The sequence below is a fragment of the Haliotis rubra genome, unplaced genomic scaffold, assembly GCF_003918875.1.
Source record: "Haliotis rubra isolate DU_JTF1 unplaced genomic scaffold, ASM391887v1 Scf182, whole genome shotgun sequence".
Taxonomy (NCBI): Eukaryota; Metazoa; Mollusca; class Gastropoda; order Lepetellida; family Haliotidae; genus Haliotis; species Haliotis rubra.
In genome coordinates this window covers 539,950-556,352 of record NW_025765803.1, presented here as the reverse complement: position 1 = coordinate 556,352, position 16,403 = coordinate 539,950, and the positions used below count along the sequence as shown (strand labels likewise).

General features: G+C 39.1%; 2 protein-coding genes and 1 long non-coding RNA gene across 4 annotated transcripts in view; 2 read left to right on the top strand and 1 right to left on the bottom strand.

Moving 5' to 3' along the window:
- The window catches only part of LOC124273578 (peptidoglycan recognition protein 1-like), a 197,772-nt gene that overhangs the window by 86,267 nt on the left and 95,102 nt on the right, over positions 1–16,403 (bottom strand). The gene's annotated exons all lie outside the window — the stretch shown is intronic.
- On the top strand, positions 179–2,980 carry LOC124273606 (ankyrin repeat and KH domain-containing protein mask-like). Its single transcript, XM_046708890.1, has 3 exons — positions 179–741; positions 946–1,237; positions 2,933–2,980. Exons 1-3 carry the CDS (start codon positions 260–262, stop codon positions 2,978–2,980), a joined length of 822 nt encoding a protein of 273 aa, XP_046564846.1. The 5' UTR covers positions 179–259.
- Positions 9,425–9,649, top strand: LOC124273586. The gene is made up of 2 exons (XR_006897698.1): positions 9,425–9,516; positions 9,550–9,649. It is a non-coding gene; the product is annotated as an uncharacterized LOC124273586 (long non-coding RNA).

Below are 16,403 nucleotides of genomic sequence, written 5' to 3'. Positions count from 1 at the left end.
CTTGTGTCAGAGGGAGGTGGTTTGTCACTGACTGATGAATACAACAATGACTGCTTGATGTTGGCATGTGAATCAACATGTCTATAGTGAAACACCTCCTTTCCTTGAAAACATTTGACATCAACAGGCAAGGGGGTATTTATAGACGGCCAGCTGTTATGATGGCAGCTGCAAGGGAGGATACTGTGATGTATATTTTCTTCTTGTGTCGGAGGGAGCTGATCTGTCACTGACTGATGAATGCAACAATGACTGCTTGATGTTGGCATGTGAAGGAGGTAACATGTCTATAGTGAAACACCTCCTTTCCTTGAAAACATTTGACATCAACAGGCAAGGGGGTATTTATAGACGGCCAGCTGTTATGATGGCAGCTGCAAGAGGACACTATGAAGTATATAATCTTCTTGTGTCGGAGGGAGCTGATCTGTCACTGACTGATGAATACAACAATGACTGCTTGATGTTGGCATGTGAGGGAGGTAACATGTCTATAGTGAAACACCTCCTTTCCTTGAAAACATTTGACATCAACAGGCAAGGGGGTATTTATAGACGGCCAGCTGTTATGATGGCAGCTGCAAGAGGACACTATGAAGTATATAATCTTCTTGTGTCAGAGGGAGCTGATCTGTCACTGACTGATGAATACAACAATGACTGCTTGATGTTGGCATGTGAGGGAGGTAACATGTCTATAGTGAAACACCTCCTTTCCTTGAAAACATTTGACATCAACAGGCAAGGGGGTATTTATAGACGAACAGCAGTTATGATGGCAGCTGCAAGGGGATACTGGGGTGTATATTTTCTTCTTGTGTCGGAGGGATCTGATCTGTCACTGACTGATAAAGACAACAATGACTGCTTGATGTTGGCATGTCAGGGAGGTAACATGAATGTAGTGAAACACCTCCTTTCCTTGAAAACATTTGACATCAACAGGCAAGGGGGTATTTATAGACAACCAGCTGTTATGATGGCAGCTGCAAGAGGATACTGTGATGTATATTATCTTCTTGTGTCAGAGGGAGCTGATTTGTCACTGACTGATGAATCCAACAATGACTGCTTGATGTTGGCATGTAAGGGAGGTAACATGACTCTAGTGAAACACTTCCTTTCCTTGAAAACATTTGACATCAACAGGCAAGGGGGTATTTATAGACGGCCAGCTGTTATGATGGCAGCTGCAAGAGGACACTATGGAGTATATAATCTTCTTGTGTCAGAGGGAGCTGATCTGTCACTGACTGATGAATACAACAGTGACTGCTTGATGTTGGCATGTGAGGGAGGTAACATGTCTATAGTGAAACACCTCCTTTCCTTGAAACAATTTGGCCAGGGTCAAAGGGGATTAGAGAAATATGTCACTATTGCAGAAAGATGGCACAACCAGGACATTGTGAATCTTCTGAGGTCCTCTTCGTCATGATGATGGTTGCCCCGGACTGAAGACAACGTAACCAAGGATGGTTAATCACAGTTTGAACGTTGTGAACATAGTGTCTAAACAGGTGTGTGGCGGATATATAACTGGGACTGCACAATCATGGATGTAACATGTTATGATGACTCATGAAGAGAATACTTGTCTGTGGTACTCCGAAAGGGGATATGTCAATATTACATGTTTCAGTTTGACTATAGAGATATATATTTACAATCGTACATGTGTGCTACATATCATACCAATTATTCCTTTTTTAAAATATGCTTCGTTTTTGTTTTACATGGAAATGTCAACTGAGAACGTGTTCTGAGCCAAGTGGTATAAAACACTAACGGTTATGGCACTGTTAAATACTACAATTTGATGAATTAACTTTTATTAACACCCCAAACCTGACTAGAACTAATCAATACCAGCCCCTTCCATGGGCACTACCACCAACTCAGACCTCCGAGAACGTGTTGTAGCCGCTTGGTTCTTCTCACGTTTATCCAACACTAATATTGTAATGGTTCACAAATACTTGCCACACGCCGCTGTTTTCTGAAGATTTAAATTAGAGGTGAGGTGAAATTGGGTTGTACGTCGTACTTGAGAATATTTCGCTCATAAGACGAAGTTAAATTAGAACGTTGTAGGTATTCCTCCGTTCGTAGATCATCAGTTATAGAATGTTCCCACATGGAAGTCGGACAACAGGTAGTCTAGACTAAGGACGCTGTGTATCCCTCTGATAAACTTAAATTGGCACAGCTCCCACGGCCGAAAGCTATTTAGAAAGTTGTGAAATGTAGCATATGTTCTAATTGGGATTACATTTTCTCAGATGCATTTCCCGATGGCATTGTGTATTAATAACCTTCGCTAAACTCTGGATCCATTCCCGTGGTTGTCACAATTCATAAATTCATAAACAATAAGGTCTCGATTTCCATTTCCATTGCTACTCTAATGGTATCGGAATAAAACGATGATATCCTGTGTCATTTATTCGTCTACATCCCATCTGGACAATCTGAATCTATTTATTTTGACTATGGTGACAAACATTACATCCATTAACTTGTAAATACCCCAAAAGGTCCATCCAACGCATGTAATGTTCATGACTTTTGATGATTCTATCTTATTATAATTATTTTTAATATTCCATTGCTTGTTCGATTGTTTGTTTTTCACGACAATGAAGGTTTCCTCACAGATGTTTTATTTGTGACTAGTATTACTATCAGTAACTAAAGTGATGACCCAAGTCCTGCAGGTGATATATGCAGGAAGCTGAAGTACTTTCAGTCCCTATGATCCACAGTAAGGCCATCTGGGTTTTGTTGCTGGTGTTCAATTGCTCGTACTGTATAAGTATTCAAAACATCATTTATGTATATGTTCATGAAAATATTGTATTATTTGAACTTCTTCGTTTATAGGAAAGGAAATTGTTTATTCATGTTAAGATGTCTCTGTCCTGTGTGACAGACATTCATCAACACAACTGTTGTCGTCACTATATGGCTGAGATGCTGACTATGTGACATTTCACTCAATCACTATTTCCATAACAGTATAATACGGTTATGTCAAACACTTATTTACTCCGATATAACCGCAGTTCCTCTGCTGAAATATGTAAAAAAGTGTTGGAATTGGAAAAAGACCCATTATACCCGTCAGTTCGTGATAAGCGTGTTCGTAATAAGCGTAGTTTACTGTTATCCAAAACATCTCTGCATTTTGTTCTGAGCTGTCCCTGCATATTCAGTAATCACAACATTTCCTTATTGAAGTTGACTCTGAGCTCAACGTTTGTAGTTGTTCCCACTGACAATGTCTCGTAAAACATAACCTAGATATCTTGGCATCATCACATTATTGTTTGAACAAAAAACAAGGCATCAGTGACGTGTCAAATAATGTCACATATTAGGCTAAAATGTTAACTGGAGTAGCATTTTACCAAAAGATGGCATCAGCACATCTGACCTGACTTCACAGGCATGTCCAAAATCACTCCAAGGAGATGCTGGGCCCAGCCAATGTACAACCGAATCAGATTGTCTCACAGATTGATCTTAATCCTTCAGTCAAGGGATGCTATTCTTATACTCCCAGAAAGCATTTGAGTCAGGCTTGATAAATCTCAAACGATTAGTTTGTATTTCCGCAAACAAATGTGAGTGAATTACAGTGTTTTATCGCATTACCAGTTTTCAGCCAGCTGCTCGTAAAAATGCCATGTGATATGTCAACACTTAATTCATTGAAACCTGTTAGCGATAGACATTAATTAGAAATTATCTTTCTAAAACAAGGATTGGAAAAGATGCAAAAGAGAAATATGATTTCAGTATCATAACATGAAATGGGCTGAAGGTGATTTTCTCCATTAAGCCAAATGCGTAAAAACATGTCCAGTGTTTGATTCGGTTTAGCTAGTGTCTTTCAACAGTGGCAACAAAGACTTTGTTTTTTCTCTAATTGATATCATTTGAATTGTGATTCATTGGAGAATAGAACCAACTTGAGTTCTTGTTATTTGATATTGATGTATAAATTTCACTTACTACACATAAGGGAGATATTCTGTTGGGGTCTGGATTAACTGCCTAGACTTTGTTTGTTGGTTTACATATGTAAAGGATATGTTGTTTATTTTGTCCGCTATTGGTAATTTGCATGTATGTTTGTATTTATTTTCATGTATTAATAAATCTGTATACTTAGATTAGACTTATTTTGTCGTGCTCTTGTCAGATGACTCCAGATTTTCATTTCTCAGTTGTATGTTCAAGGTGTCAAATTCCTCCTTTGCACCTTTGCTTGATTCCGTTTCATTAGGGTTTTACGTACATTAAGGAGGTTGCATGCCATATATCAATATGTCAAGAAATTGCTAAATTTGGTATCAATATGCAGACAAATGTCTCCCTAATCTAATTATGTAATAAAAATAGCAAGTTACCACGGCATTTGTTTGACAAGTGGCGCCCCCTTTCTGGCACCGTCTATAAAAAGTAATATGTCAATAAAAGTTCTCTTAAAAGTATATTGTTAACTTTTATTATTCAGTATGTGTTTTTGCATAAAGATGTTTCAGTATTGATATGAAATAAAGCAGGAAAATCAATTTTCAGGGCAGTATGTAGTATTTGACACATTAATTTACTTCTTTAAAAACAGGACTTTAAAAAATATATTGATTCATCAATGGAAAAAAGATGTTTATAATAACACGATTTTTTTTATGAAATGAATATTTTTATAGTAAATTAACACTAGATTGATATTTAACAAAATATGTTACCAGAGGGTATCAACATTATCTCTAATTAAAACAGCATACCAACATTAAATTTGATAAGGGGAGATAACTCGTGCCAAGGTTTTCCTCAGGATAAATGTTTGCGTGGCCAAAATGTCATGAAGTATGATTAGAAGCAAGATAAAGGGAAATAACTGCGAAACATATATACGCGCTCCTACTGTCACATTCCGTCGCATACGGTATGCACACAAACAAAGGTATCCAACCTCTTTAAGCATTGACAATACTATTTACTAGGGCTGGCTAAAATGATCGATAATCGGAAATATCATCGATCGGAAATATATTAGTGATTATCGATATGTAACTTGTGTTATCGATAATATAGTATATCAACTTTTATGACAGAAAAAAGGTCTAATGTTCTCAGATAATATACAAATTACGACTTTATTCATGGTGTGCTTCTGAATTATGATTAGGATGCTTTTTGTTAATAGTCCATGCAAAAACATGTCGCAACTCACCAGTGATGTGAAATATATTAATTTATTGCAGACATGTTTGGCATTTTTGCTCAAAATTACGTCTCCGATATTTATTGATAATCGATCGATATTAAGCTAACCATTATTGATCGTTATTATCTGTGTCGATAGCCAGCCCTACTTCACACAAACGTTTCTAAACCAACATTGATGTGAGATTGCTATATACTTGTGGCTTAATTTATGAAAATAAATATTTACACTATTTTATACACATACTTGAAACTGATCCTTGATTGATCAACAGCGTCATACATAAACGTAAATACAACCGAGTGCTCACCCGTCACCACAGGTGACGTATTTACTGTGTTTATTACATGTATATTACATGTTTGGCCGACATGTTCATTAACCCGTGACCCGTGACAATAACATCATCTCATTGTCTTGGAAGCTTTAAACCTTTATAAAAAACCTCATTTGCCGTCATCTCACATGTGGAGTTGTGTGGTCATGCGAAACAAGTTGTCTCACCCTGATCAAGTGAGTTTGTTCAAAATTTTCACTGTTCATCCAGTACTGAGCGGCTACCCGGTGGGATGTCATATGACTGTTAACCTTGCTGAAGAGCAGCCTGGGATTGTGGGAATTACAAAAAAATCGTGCAGTTGGTCAAAGTAGCATGCGCAAAGTGTTCGTAACAGACTGGAATAACCATATAACTGACGTGACCCGTTAAGGCCTACCAAAGTATACTTTCCCACTGTACAAAAAAACAAAAAAACAAAACAAAAACAAAAAACAAACAAACGCTGAATAGTCCACATTAATCGGAGAAATAGCAACATAAACATAATACTTCGCTACTGAAGCAGTAAAAACTTTAAAACGCTAAAAATGCAAAACTACGTCTGCAACTACGACTTTGCGCGTGTGCACATGGAAAAGGAAGTCTTGACCGCATGTTGACATTTTCCAGCTTGAGCAAAAGTTACATTTTTAAGTATTTCTGTTGTGTTATTTGGCATTTATTAGCAACAAACTTGTGTGCACACTTGTTTAGTTTACTTTCCATTCGTATGAAATGATTTGACAGCAATTATTTCGACATATTGAAAATTGAAAGATAGGATCATTACGCACATGCGCAGTAGAGGTCAAAGTAGGCTGATATGAAAATGTTGCAGTTTCGTAGTCTTTCGTTGCCGTTTTTATTTCCACGATTAATATGGACTTTTCTGCGTTTTTTCTACGCAGTGGGAATGTTTTCTTTGTTAGAACTGCTGTAAGGATGGCAGAAAACAAAACGTCACACAAAAAATAACAACACTCGAGTTTTAATACAGTGTAGCAGATCTGGTGTTGGCAGATATAGATCCGGATTCGAACTCGCGTTGGCGTAGCGTAGCGACTCAGCTCTACTAACCGTTCCTCACACACAGGTTGTTTATTGTACGATATTCTCCGACATTTAGCCAAGGGACTAAACTCTCCGTCGACAAACAGCTCCCTCTATCATCGTCCTCCCCCTTCTACGGAATTATCACAACAAAGTACAGAAACTCTTGGAAAAACATGCAAATATAGATGTAGTTTTCAAGATGAATAACAACATCCCAAACACAACAAAGAACTGTTAAACAATCAAACCACCAACGAGCCAGAAACAACCACCACGGGGAACAGTGTACCACGTAAGAAAAGCAAAATTTATAGATGTCATATGCTTGCTCCTTCATCGGTCAATAAAGAAGAATAAATCTTGCTTTCCTTATGCATTCCACTTCTAAACGCCCTTCAAAGATTAAGTCTACCACGTCCCATGGAACTGTGGGCAGGCCTTCGCAGGCGAAACACCAACACCCCTCACAGCACGAATCAAGGACCATCAGACCTCACTTTTATGAGAACACATCCAAGACAACCCAGACCTCAGCATCCAGTGGAACAGAATCAAAACCATAACAACAAACCTCAAAGACTTTAAAGTCAGGAAACTCCAAGAAGCTATCTACATCAAAAGACTGCAACCATCAATCAACCGTGACCAAGTGTAAATGTTTTGGATTGCACTATCTTAGTAAAGTACAGATTGTAGTACTTTTGAAGCCTGCATTTGACCACTTTCTAAATGGTATTGTGTAATCATAACCGTGACCAAGGTTATTAGATCCTCATCAATGAGTCCCATCATTGGTAATCCCCTTTTGTTTACGCTGCAGGCTTCCCTATCTCTCTGTGTTTATATTGCAGGCTGCACTTGCTTACGGGTAGCCTACAAATTTGGTAAATGAAGTATTCATAGCGTTATAAATATATTTCGGTCATTTAAAACGTTGATCAATCTTTGTGAATTGCATATCTAAGTGGTCATTATGTCTTTGACTATAAAGTGAACGAGCGCAATCTCAACCCACTGATTAGGGCAGGGATTTCTGTGTCAAGCCGACATGGGGCGACTTCTTGAGACTTACAAGAACAAAGACAGGCGCATGTTTGTATCTCAATTTAAGCTTTATTTTTTGTTTAATGATGTAACGTGTTGCTTATGAAATAAAAAGCCCTTCCGCCGCGAACTGATTCAATGAACTCTAACCTGCGCATTTGGCATCACGAATATGTGTATGAGGGTTCGGGTCTGTTTGCAACTTAAATGTTTTTACCTTAATACAGTTCTAAACAAGCGAAGAAGATACACACTCTATTATAACAATGTTTTGAAAAGAAATCTATCTACTCCCGGCATGGATTATGCTTCCCGGCACCGTATCTTTAGCTTTGGCGGTACTCCCCGACTCCCTTGGAAATTAGCTCTCCCGGGAAATCTGAAATATAAATCTTAGCCTTCCCGGGACATCTGAAAAATGTATTTTAGCCTTTCCGGCACGACACCCTTACGCTTCCATCTACCTAGGCTGTGTGTTGTTATTGTTTCTGACTTCCCTATGTCATTGCAGTCCTAACCCCCAATTGTACTGTACTAACACCTCCTCCAAACCTGTATATATACATGCTTCTCCATCCAACAACCTACAGGCAATATAAATCGATGGTATAGATAAATACATTTTGTTATGTCGTAGGAACATAGTATCACTCAAGGTGGTGAGAGTGGCTTCCCCTGAAATACACGAGTTATCCAACCGCCATTGACGCCTTGAGTTGTGTGTTAAATACCGCGAGGTATTTTCTTCAAGTCACTACACATGTAAACAAGTGTCTACTTCGCGTACTATATTACACGTGACAGGCGTAGTTGTCGATAGTTGATATCTTGAGAGTTCTCACTGTGTTGAATATTCCATCACAAGGGATAACTATTTCAAATCACGAACTAGAAGGATCTTTTTAATAATAAACGTTCTCATTTAGTTATTGCTTTTTATAAGAAATATGTTTGTTAAATGATTTGTAAATAGATAAATATTTTATGATTGGAAGTTTGAATTAGTAACTCAGATTGTTAGTGGCTGTATCCTCAAGGGGGGGGTTAAAGTACTGTACAATTATTGTCCTGAGAGGGTACGTAAGTCCCAAAACATTCAAAGTCTATTTAAATCTATCCACTCCTTTTAATCGTAGAATATGTGTCCTATTAATGTATGGCTAGAGGTGTCTAGGTTGCTGACGGCTGAAGGGATGATGTAAATCCAGCTAAGACCCATGCAGGAAGCAAATGTACTGTACGTAAGTCCCCGTGGTCCCTAGTATGGTTATCTACCTTCAGATAGATGTTGGCAATCTATAGCCTGTTTTTTATATTGTCTTGTCATTTCTAGTTAAATGTTTTAGGCTCAACTACTAGTTTCAAATGGATTGTGATACACTAGTAGTTTTACTGTTCTTCGTCAACAGGGCCTAGACTTTCGAAGCTCTCTTAGTCGTAAGTGCCACACATTAACTTTAACTTACGACTATCTTAGCGCTAAGAGGGCTTCGAAAATCTAAGCCCAGGCTTTTAATTTCTAATTATTGATCTATAATATAGTTATTAATTGTCCTCGTCACGATATGCCTGAAATATTGCCGATGTGACGATAAATATTAACTAACTCACTCACTTGTGAGTTTTCAGTGCACGTGTTGTCCGAAATTTCAAACATAAGACAACAAACTCCCTGTAAATAAAATAATAGCAAGCGCATTCAATTACTTCCTCATTCATTAGTCACGTGATAAAAGCGGGTCCAGGTAATGTGATGGGTACCCGGGTCTAATTTATCTCTTTACCCACCCGTTCCGGGTATTGGGGTTACCCGTCCCAGTCCAAGAAGCACGGGCATTGAATCATAATATGGAGTACCAGAGTTAGGGAATTAGTCAATACTGACAACGCCAAGCGACAAGAAAAACAAGTTTAGAGTTATCTCCCTTCCCCCGATTTGCATTAGCAAAACATCGGTCATTTCTGTACATCATATGTCACTCAATTATTCGAGAATTGCCAATCAGAAAATGACATTTATGTGTGAGGTAAGATAAAAGTAATCGTATCCCAATTGCGTAGATCGATGCTCTTGCTGTTGATCACTGGTTTATCTGGTCCAGTCTGGATTATTTACAGACAGCCAACATGTAGCTGGAATATTGCTGAGTGCGGCGTGTAAGAATCAGCCAGCAAACCAATCATTGCAGCAACATTTAAATGCCACTCAAAGAAGCGGTTTGCAGATTGTTTCGCGTCATGATAATATCTCCTACTTCAACGACGACAGTGATCAATATGGCAATCTTTCCGAATGAAAGTGACGGTATCGCTAGGTATGCAAAGAACTTCCTAGATTTTCCAAACCCATTTACGATCTGGGTTTGCTAACCTAGGTCCCAGGGGAGTGGGAAAGAATTTGATTTTGCACCAAACTGCAGTTTCGTCCTCTTTTGATATCGAATTCCCGCTTCTATTGATAATTCATTTAAGTCTTATTTTCCACTGAATCGGGCTTTATTCCACACACATGTTTGGTTCATGAACCAAATAATATATTCAAGTCTTACATTTCCAGATTCGCCCTTTATTTCACACAATCTTTTGTTAATGAACCAAATAGAATATTTAAGCCTTACATTTCAACTGAATCGGGCTTTACTCCATGCAATAGTTGGTTCATGGACCAAATAAAATATTCAAGCTTTATCTTTCTGTTGAATTGGGCTGTATTCCACACAATCGTTGTTCATGAACCAAATAATATATTTAAGTTTTGCATTTCAACAGAAATGTGGTTGAATCAAAGATCTATGTGTAGCAGAATTTGCTTCACGACATTATGTTTACTATTAAAATCCAATAAATGCTGGTCTCCCAGTGCAGTCAGTGCAAGTGTTCATTCGGGTTAATTTTCCTCTTGATATTTTCATGGTATGAGTCAAGAATGTCCATCGTATTGTTAAATCATCGTACGTATTATCCAGTGTGAGGTTGTCATCAGGCTTGTAGTGTTTAACGTCTGTTCGTTTAAAGGCTATGAGCCTCTAACACAATACTCTTGGTAAATGCCATTGTAGGAGTAATCTCCCTTAAGTTGTAATGATCGGAACGGAACGCAATTAGCGTTGTGACACAATTACTGACTTGTTCATCAGCAAGGAAACCATCAACAACAACCATCACGAAGCAGATAAGGGAAAGTGTGTCATTGTCAACACCGCGTTAGTCTCTAGCAAAAAATACATACGTTCAGTGGTCAATTCATCAGTGAATCTATGAAATATTATGAATGAACGTAGTTGTGCGAAAGTGGTAGTTCCGGCATCCAATGAAAATGTACAAATTTACGACCGACCAATCAACGTCGAGAATCACAAAACTACACTCTGTGGAAATATCAAAACGATATTACACGGGATCTCCTCACCCGTGTGGGTAATACATTTTAGTATGAAAGTAAGTATCAAGTGTTTTCACATGTAGATCCTTTAGTATGATACTTAGTGAAATGATTCAACTCTGAACACACCGAACAGTGTTTCATTCATGTTTCATTCAAGGGGAAGCAACCCAAAATATAAACTGGATATTGATATGACACAGGGATTCGAACTATAGATTGGCAAAATGCTCTGCGGCACTTAAGGTAGTCTGTCTCACAGTCCCAGAACTACGTTATTTCTCTACTGCCTAGCCCTCTCTGCAATGTAGTCTGTCTCACAGTCCCTGAACCACGTTATTTCTCTACTGCCTAGCCCTCCCTGCAATGTAGTCTGTCTCACAGTCCCTGAACCACGTTATTTCTCTACTGCCTAGCCCTCTCTGCAATGTAGTCTGTCTCACAGTCCCTGAACCACGTTATTTCTCTACTGCTCAGCCCTCCCTGCAATGTAGTCTGTCTCACAGTCCCTGAACTACGTTATTTCTCTACTGCCTAGCCCTCTCTGCAATGTAGTCTGTCTCACAGTCCCTGAACCACGTTATTTCTCTACTGCCTAGCCCTCTCTGCAATGTAGTCTGTCTTACAGTCCCTGAACCACGTTATTTCTCTACTGCCTAGCCCTCTCTGCAATGTAGTCTGTCTCACAGTCCCTGAACCACGTTATTTCCCTACTGCCTAGCCCTCCCTGCAATGTAGTCTGTCTTACAGTCCCTGAACCACGTTATTTCTCTACTGCCTAGCCCTCTCTGCAATGTAGTCTGTCTCACAGTCCGTGGGCCACATTATTTTCTCTACTGCCTAGCCCTCTCTGCAATGTAGTCTGTGTCACAGTCCCTGAACCACGTTATTTCCCTACTGCTTAGCCCTCTCTGCAATGTAGTCTGTCTCACAGTCCCTGAACCACGTTATTTCTCTACTGCCGAGCCCCCCCTGTAATGTAGTCTGTCTCACAGTCCCTGAACCACGTTATTTTCCCTACTGCTTAGCCCTCTCTGCAATGTAGTCTGTCTCACAGTCCCTGAACCACAATATTTTCCCTACTGCCCAGCCCTCTCTGCAGTGCTGAAACCTTCAGTGAAGCAAGTCTAGATTTCCTCAGGTTCTGAATTTCAGGTCTCTCTGGGTCTCCTGTCCAATTTAAATGGGTTTGCTTGTTACTGTCAAAATTATATATTCAGAGATTAAGCGTTAGTCTACACTTGACGACCCGTACCTTTGTTTACGATAGATTGCCGTGTCTAAGTCATTTCCTAACTGCACGCAGCAGACAAATGATGAAGACAATTCCCCTAGACGATGATCGTGTGCATTATCAGCAAAGATCATCACCACACAAAAATTCTACTTCAACCATGATGCAATGCCCAAGACACCTGCAGTTCGCACGTGTTGTCTAAAAGGATTTCACTGTTGAAGAAAAGATTCTTAAACACTGTTGAAGAAAGGATCAATGGAAACACACATTGAGGGAAGAATATGCTTGGCGCCATGACTATAAACTATAAAATGTATTGTTCTTCGTTGTTAACAAGCTGAAACGGGCCTTCTTTATCAACACCTGCATCAACGTTTACATATTAAAATGTTTATCTACTCTACACATGTAGAACGTGTTTATTTGCACAGACCCACTTAGGATTTGTTTATGTCTTTGCTGGCCCTTCAGAACGACATGTTTATTTTACATGCTGTTTGGTATATAATGCAGTCAATTAGGTACCCCCCATATTTTTTGGGTGAGTCGAACCAACAGACGTTCATTCAGAATACATAACTGGTTGTGAGGTAATGCGTAGATGTGACGTGACGTCACCAGCGTCGCACATCGACTCCGTCTGATTGGAGCGAAGAATAAATTGACCTTAACTAAATCCCGCTTTTCAGCCATTTTGATGGGGTGCAACATCTGAATGAACAGTTTCTCAAACAAGGTGATGAATGGTGGGGTCGTAGAAACAAGTTTTATTGATAAAATGTGTGAGTATGGTTTTACGGCGCTTCACATTCATACGCCAGAATGCTAGTCTATATAATGAGTGACTTTAGTTTTACGCTGCACTTAGCAATATTCCAGCTATATGGCGGCGGTCTGTAAATAATCGAGTCTGGACCAGACAATCCAGTGATCTACGCAATTGGGATACGATGACATGTGCAGGGTCCTGATTAGCGGGATTCCACAGAAATGGCTCATTTAAAGAAAGGCTTCTAAATTTTCTTTCCTTATTTACAACAAACTCTATTATGATACAATCTGTGACATATCTGGCCATAAGTGGACTGCCCGTATTAAGGACACTTTTGGCAAAATAGGAATGAGTTGTCTTTTTTTTCTACACGGGCATATCTTAATAAAAAAAAAGCCATAAGCACTTGTTTAAATAGACTGAAAACATCAATCTACAGACCTGGATGTCAAACACAGAAAAATCTTTTAGAGGAGTTGTTTAAAATACTTTCTAAAATACGAAATCTGTCTGAATTTATTTCATTTTAATAATCGGAGGGCGTCACTCAGTTTCAGAACCATCAAACCATCACCTTCTCTTGAGGCGGGAAAATGGAGTAAAACACTTCTAAATGAAAGATTAAGCTCTTTGTAATTCGAACGATATTGGAGATGAATCATCTTCTGTTTCTTTGCTCTACCTTGGTTCCAGAAAGGAAAACATATATCAACGATTATTACTTTAAAGGCCCGAATATGCACTAAATGAACCAGAATTTTACTGTAATAAACTAGGAACAATTAGGAAATAAGCAATATTTTTCAAAATAATATTGTCTCCAAATACCGTACACGAGTGTAACTTTGTTCATTTGACTGGTTAAGTGTATGTACACGCATACTTTTTTCTTGCAAACAACCGATATGTACATGTTACCATTTTGTCTATCATACATGCATTTAACATATATACATGTATGTTGTACATAGTGATGATGTAAACGTGTACCTCTGCCACGGTAAATAAAGTTCAGGTCAGTTCAGTCTTGTGCTTGCTTTCTTCCGAATTGACTCCGTGCATTTAATAAAACACTTTTAAAAAACATATGGCATTTTTCTTGTCATATAAGATTATTTTAAGGCACATCTTTTGAACAATTAAACAACGTTCTCTATTTGTCACGGAGATATCAGGAGGTATCAGTTGAAAATTATAATTCCTTGCAACCATTTGTTTTGTACTCTGATTATGGTGATGTGAAGCGTTTCGAAAGAAAAAAAGAAGTTGGGACGTGCCTTTTCAGTGGAACGTCACTGATTTGTCTCGATTAAACGTCGTCATAGTATGCATCAGTAAGTTTGACAGATCAAGGTGCAAAGGGTTCAATTATAAGGACGTTAAAGTTCCAAATTCCAAATGTGTAAAAAAATGCACTATAGAGTTCAAATGCTGAATGCAGAGTACCGAATCTGCAAAAGGAAAAACCCGAATATGAAAAAAAAAATCAGATTCGGGATTCGAATCCTGAATGTGAACAAAAAAATCATATACTGGATTCGAATCCCCAATCCCCAATCCGTTTCTATCACAGGTTACAGACAGGTTACATACCCGATGTAGCCGGCGTTGTCGTTGTTGGTGTAGTCGTGGTTGTAAGAGTAAGAGGCATCAGATCATTCATAGGAGCCTACAAGACTCTGGCAAGAGTCATTCCCAACTGTGCCTCAATCTTCTCCAAACTCGACAGAATCAATGGCGGTCGTCAGTCCCATGAGAAACTGGACTGGACTGATGACTTGTGCTATTTCTTTCGACAAGCTCAAGTTGCCTTAAACAGTCACCAAACAATACCCCTCCCTCGCTCCCCAGACCAGCTGTGGATCGTAACAGATGGTTCAGTGAAACAACATGGCATTAGGGCCACATTGTACGCATCACGAGAGGGCAAGCTGCTCTTAACAGGTGTCTTTAGCGCTAAGTTACGTGATCGCCAGTCAACATGGCTACCTTGAGAAATTGAAGCCTTATCAATTGCTGTGGCCACAAGTCACTTCAGTCTGTCTACAAAACCTGTTTTCTGACGGACAGCAAGCCTTGTGTGCAGGCTTACGAGAAACTCTGTCGAGGTGAATTTTCTGCGAGCCCAAGAATTTCTACGTTCCTTTCTACAGCTTGCCGGTCTGTAGAGTCACTTATCGTGGTCTGCTATCTGGGTCTTCAGTTCGTCACCTATCTGGGTCTGCTAATGTTCCCTCAGACTTTCAAGCCGTAATGCGTCTCCTTGCGACACACCCAGCTGTCAAATCTGCTCCTTCATCCATCACACTGAAGACTCTACAGTCCGCAGGCTGAACGTACAGGATGTAATGAAAGGAACCGTTCGGCTCCCGTTCACAAGTAGATCTGCCTGGATGGCCATCCAGTCGGAGTGCCAAGCTCTACGGCGTACTCATGCTCATCTGAAACAAGGCACCCGGCCTTCCAGAAAACAAACCGACATCAAATATATTGTACTGAAGATAATACATCCAATGATATACATGTACATGTAAATACAGAAAAAAATGTTTTCCTATATTTACCAATAAAATAGCTATTAGGCATTAGTTTCATGGCATAAGCCAGTTACAATGTATGGTACTATTTGAAAAGTATTGAAGCAAGGAGACATTGAATTATCCGACACTCTGTATAATCCGACATTTTTTCCCTGTCCCAGTGAGTGTCGGATTATACAGAGTCCACTGTATTGAGAAAAGGCAAAGACGTGACCTGTTCTTTGGTTGAGGACATTATATGTTAACAGACACAGGATCATAATCAAGGCGAATGTGGCATCTCAACCCATGCCAGCGGATCTTTGCACGGCAAAGGGAGGCAACTGTGCAGATGGAATTGTGTCACCTATTCGAAGTTGAAACAGTATATACACTAGGATATAATCAACAAATAGAAACAATCGTATGCATTTTTGCTAACAGGCAGAGAAAAAGGGGTAGTCCCACTTGGGTACAATGTGTGAAGCTATTCCTGGTGTTCCCCTCACTGATATCGTTGGAATATTGCTAAAAGCAGCATAAAACCATCCCCACTGACTCTCATCAACTAGAAGAGAGACCGAAATAGATTAAGAAAAGCACGTAAGTTGACATAAGACATATTGAACCTTGCCAATAAGTTCTCATCTCCCCATGCTAATGTTCATCCTAAGAGCCAAGCAATGATCATGACGTTCATCAAGTCAATAAACGCATCTACAGTAAACTGATATTGTTGTCTGGTTTGCCATTAGTGTTAATTCAGTGTGAGTTTGCAATGCAATATATGCCTACAGTCAATACTGAAAGCAAAATTTGTCATTTGAGTTGATGAGAA

Excerpts from the sequence above, each read along its gene's own strand:
- LOC124273606 (XM_046708890.1), top strand. The coding sequence starts at position 260 with ATGTTGGCATGTGAAGGAGGTAACATGTCTATAGTGAAACACCTCCTT. Across the intron at positions 742-945 it reads AAAACATTTGACATCAACAG|GCAAGGGGGTATTTATAGAC; the intron begins GCAAGGGGGTAT and ends TGACATCAACAG. Across the intron at positions 1,238-2,932 it reads ATCTTCTTGTGTCAGAGGGA|ACATTCATCAACACAACTGT; the intron begins GCTGATCTGTCA and ends CCTGTGTGACAG.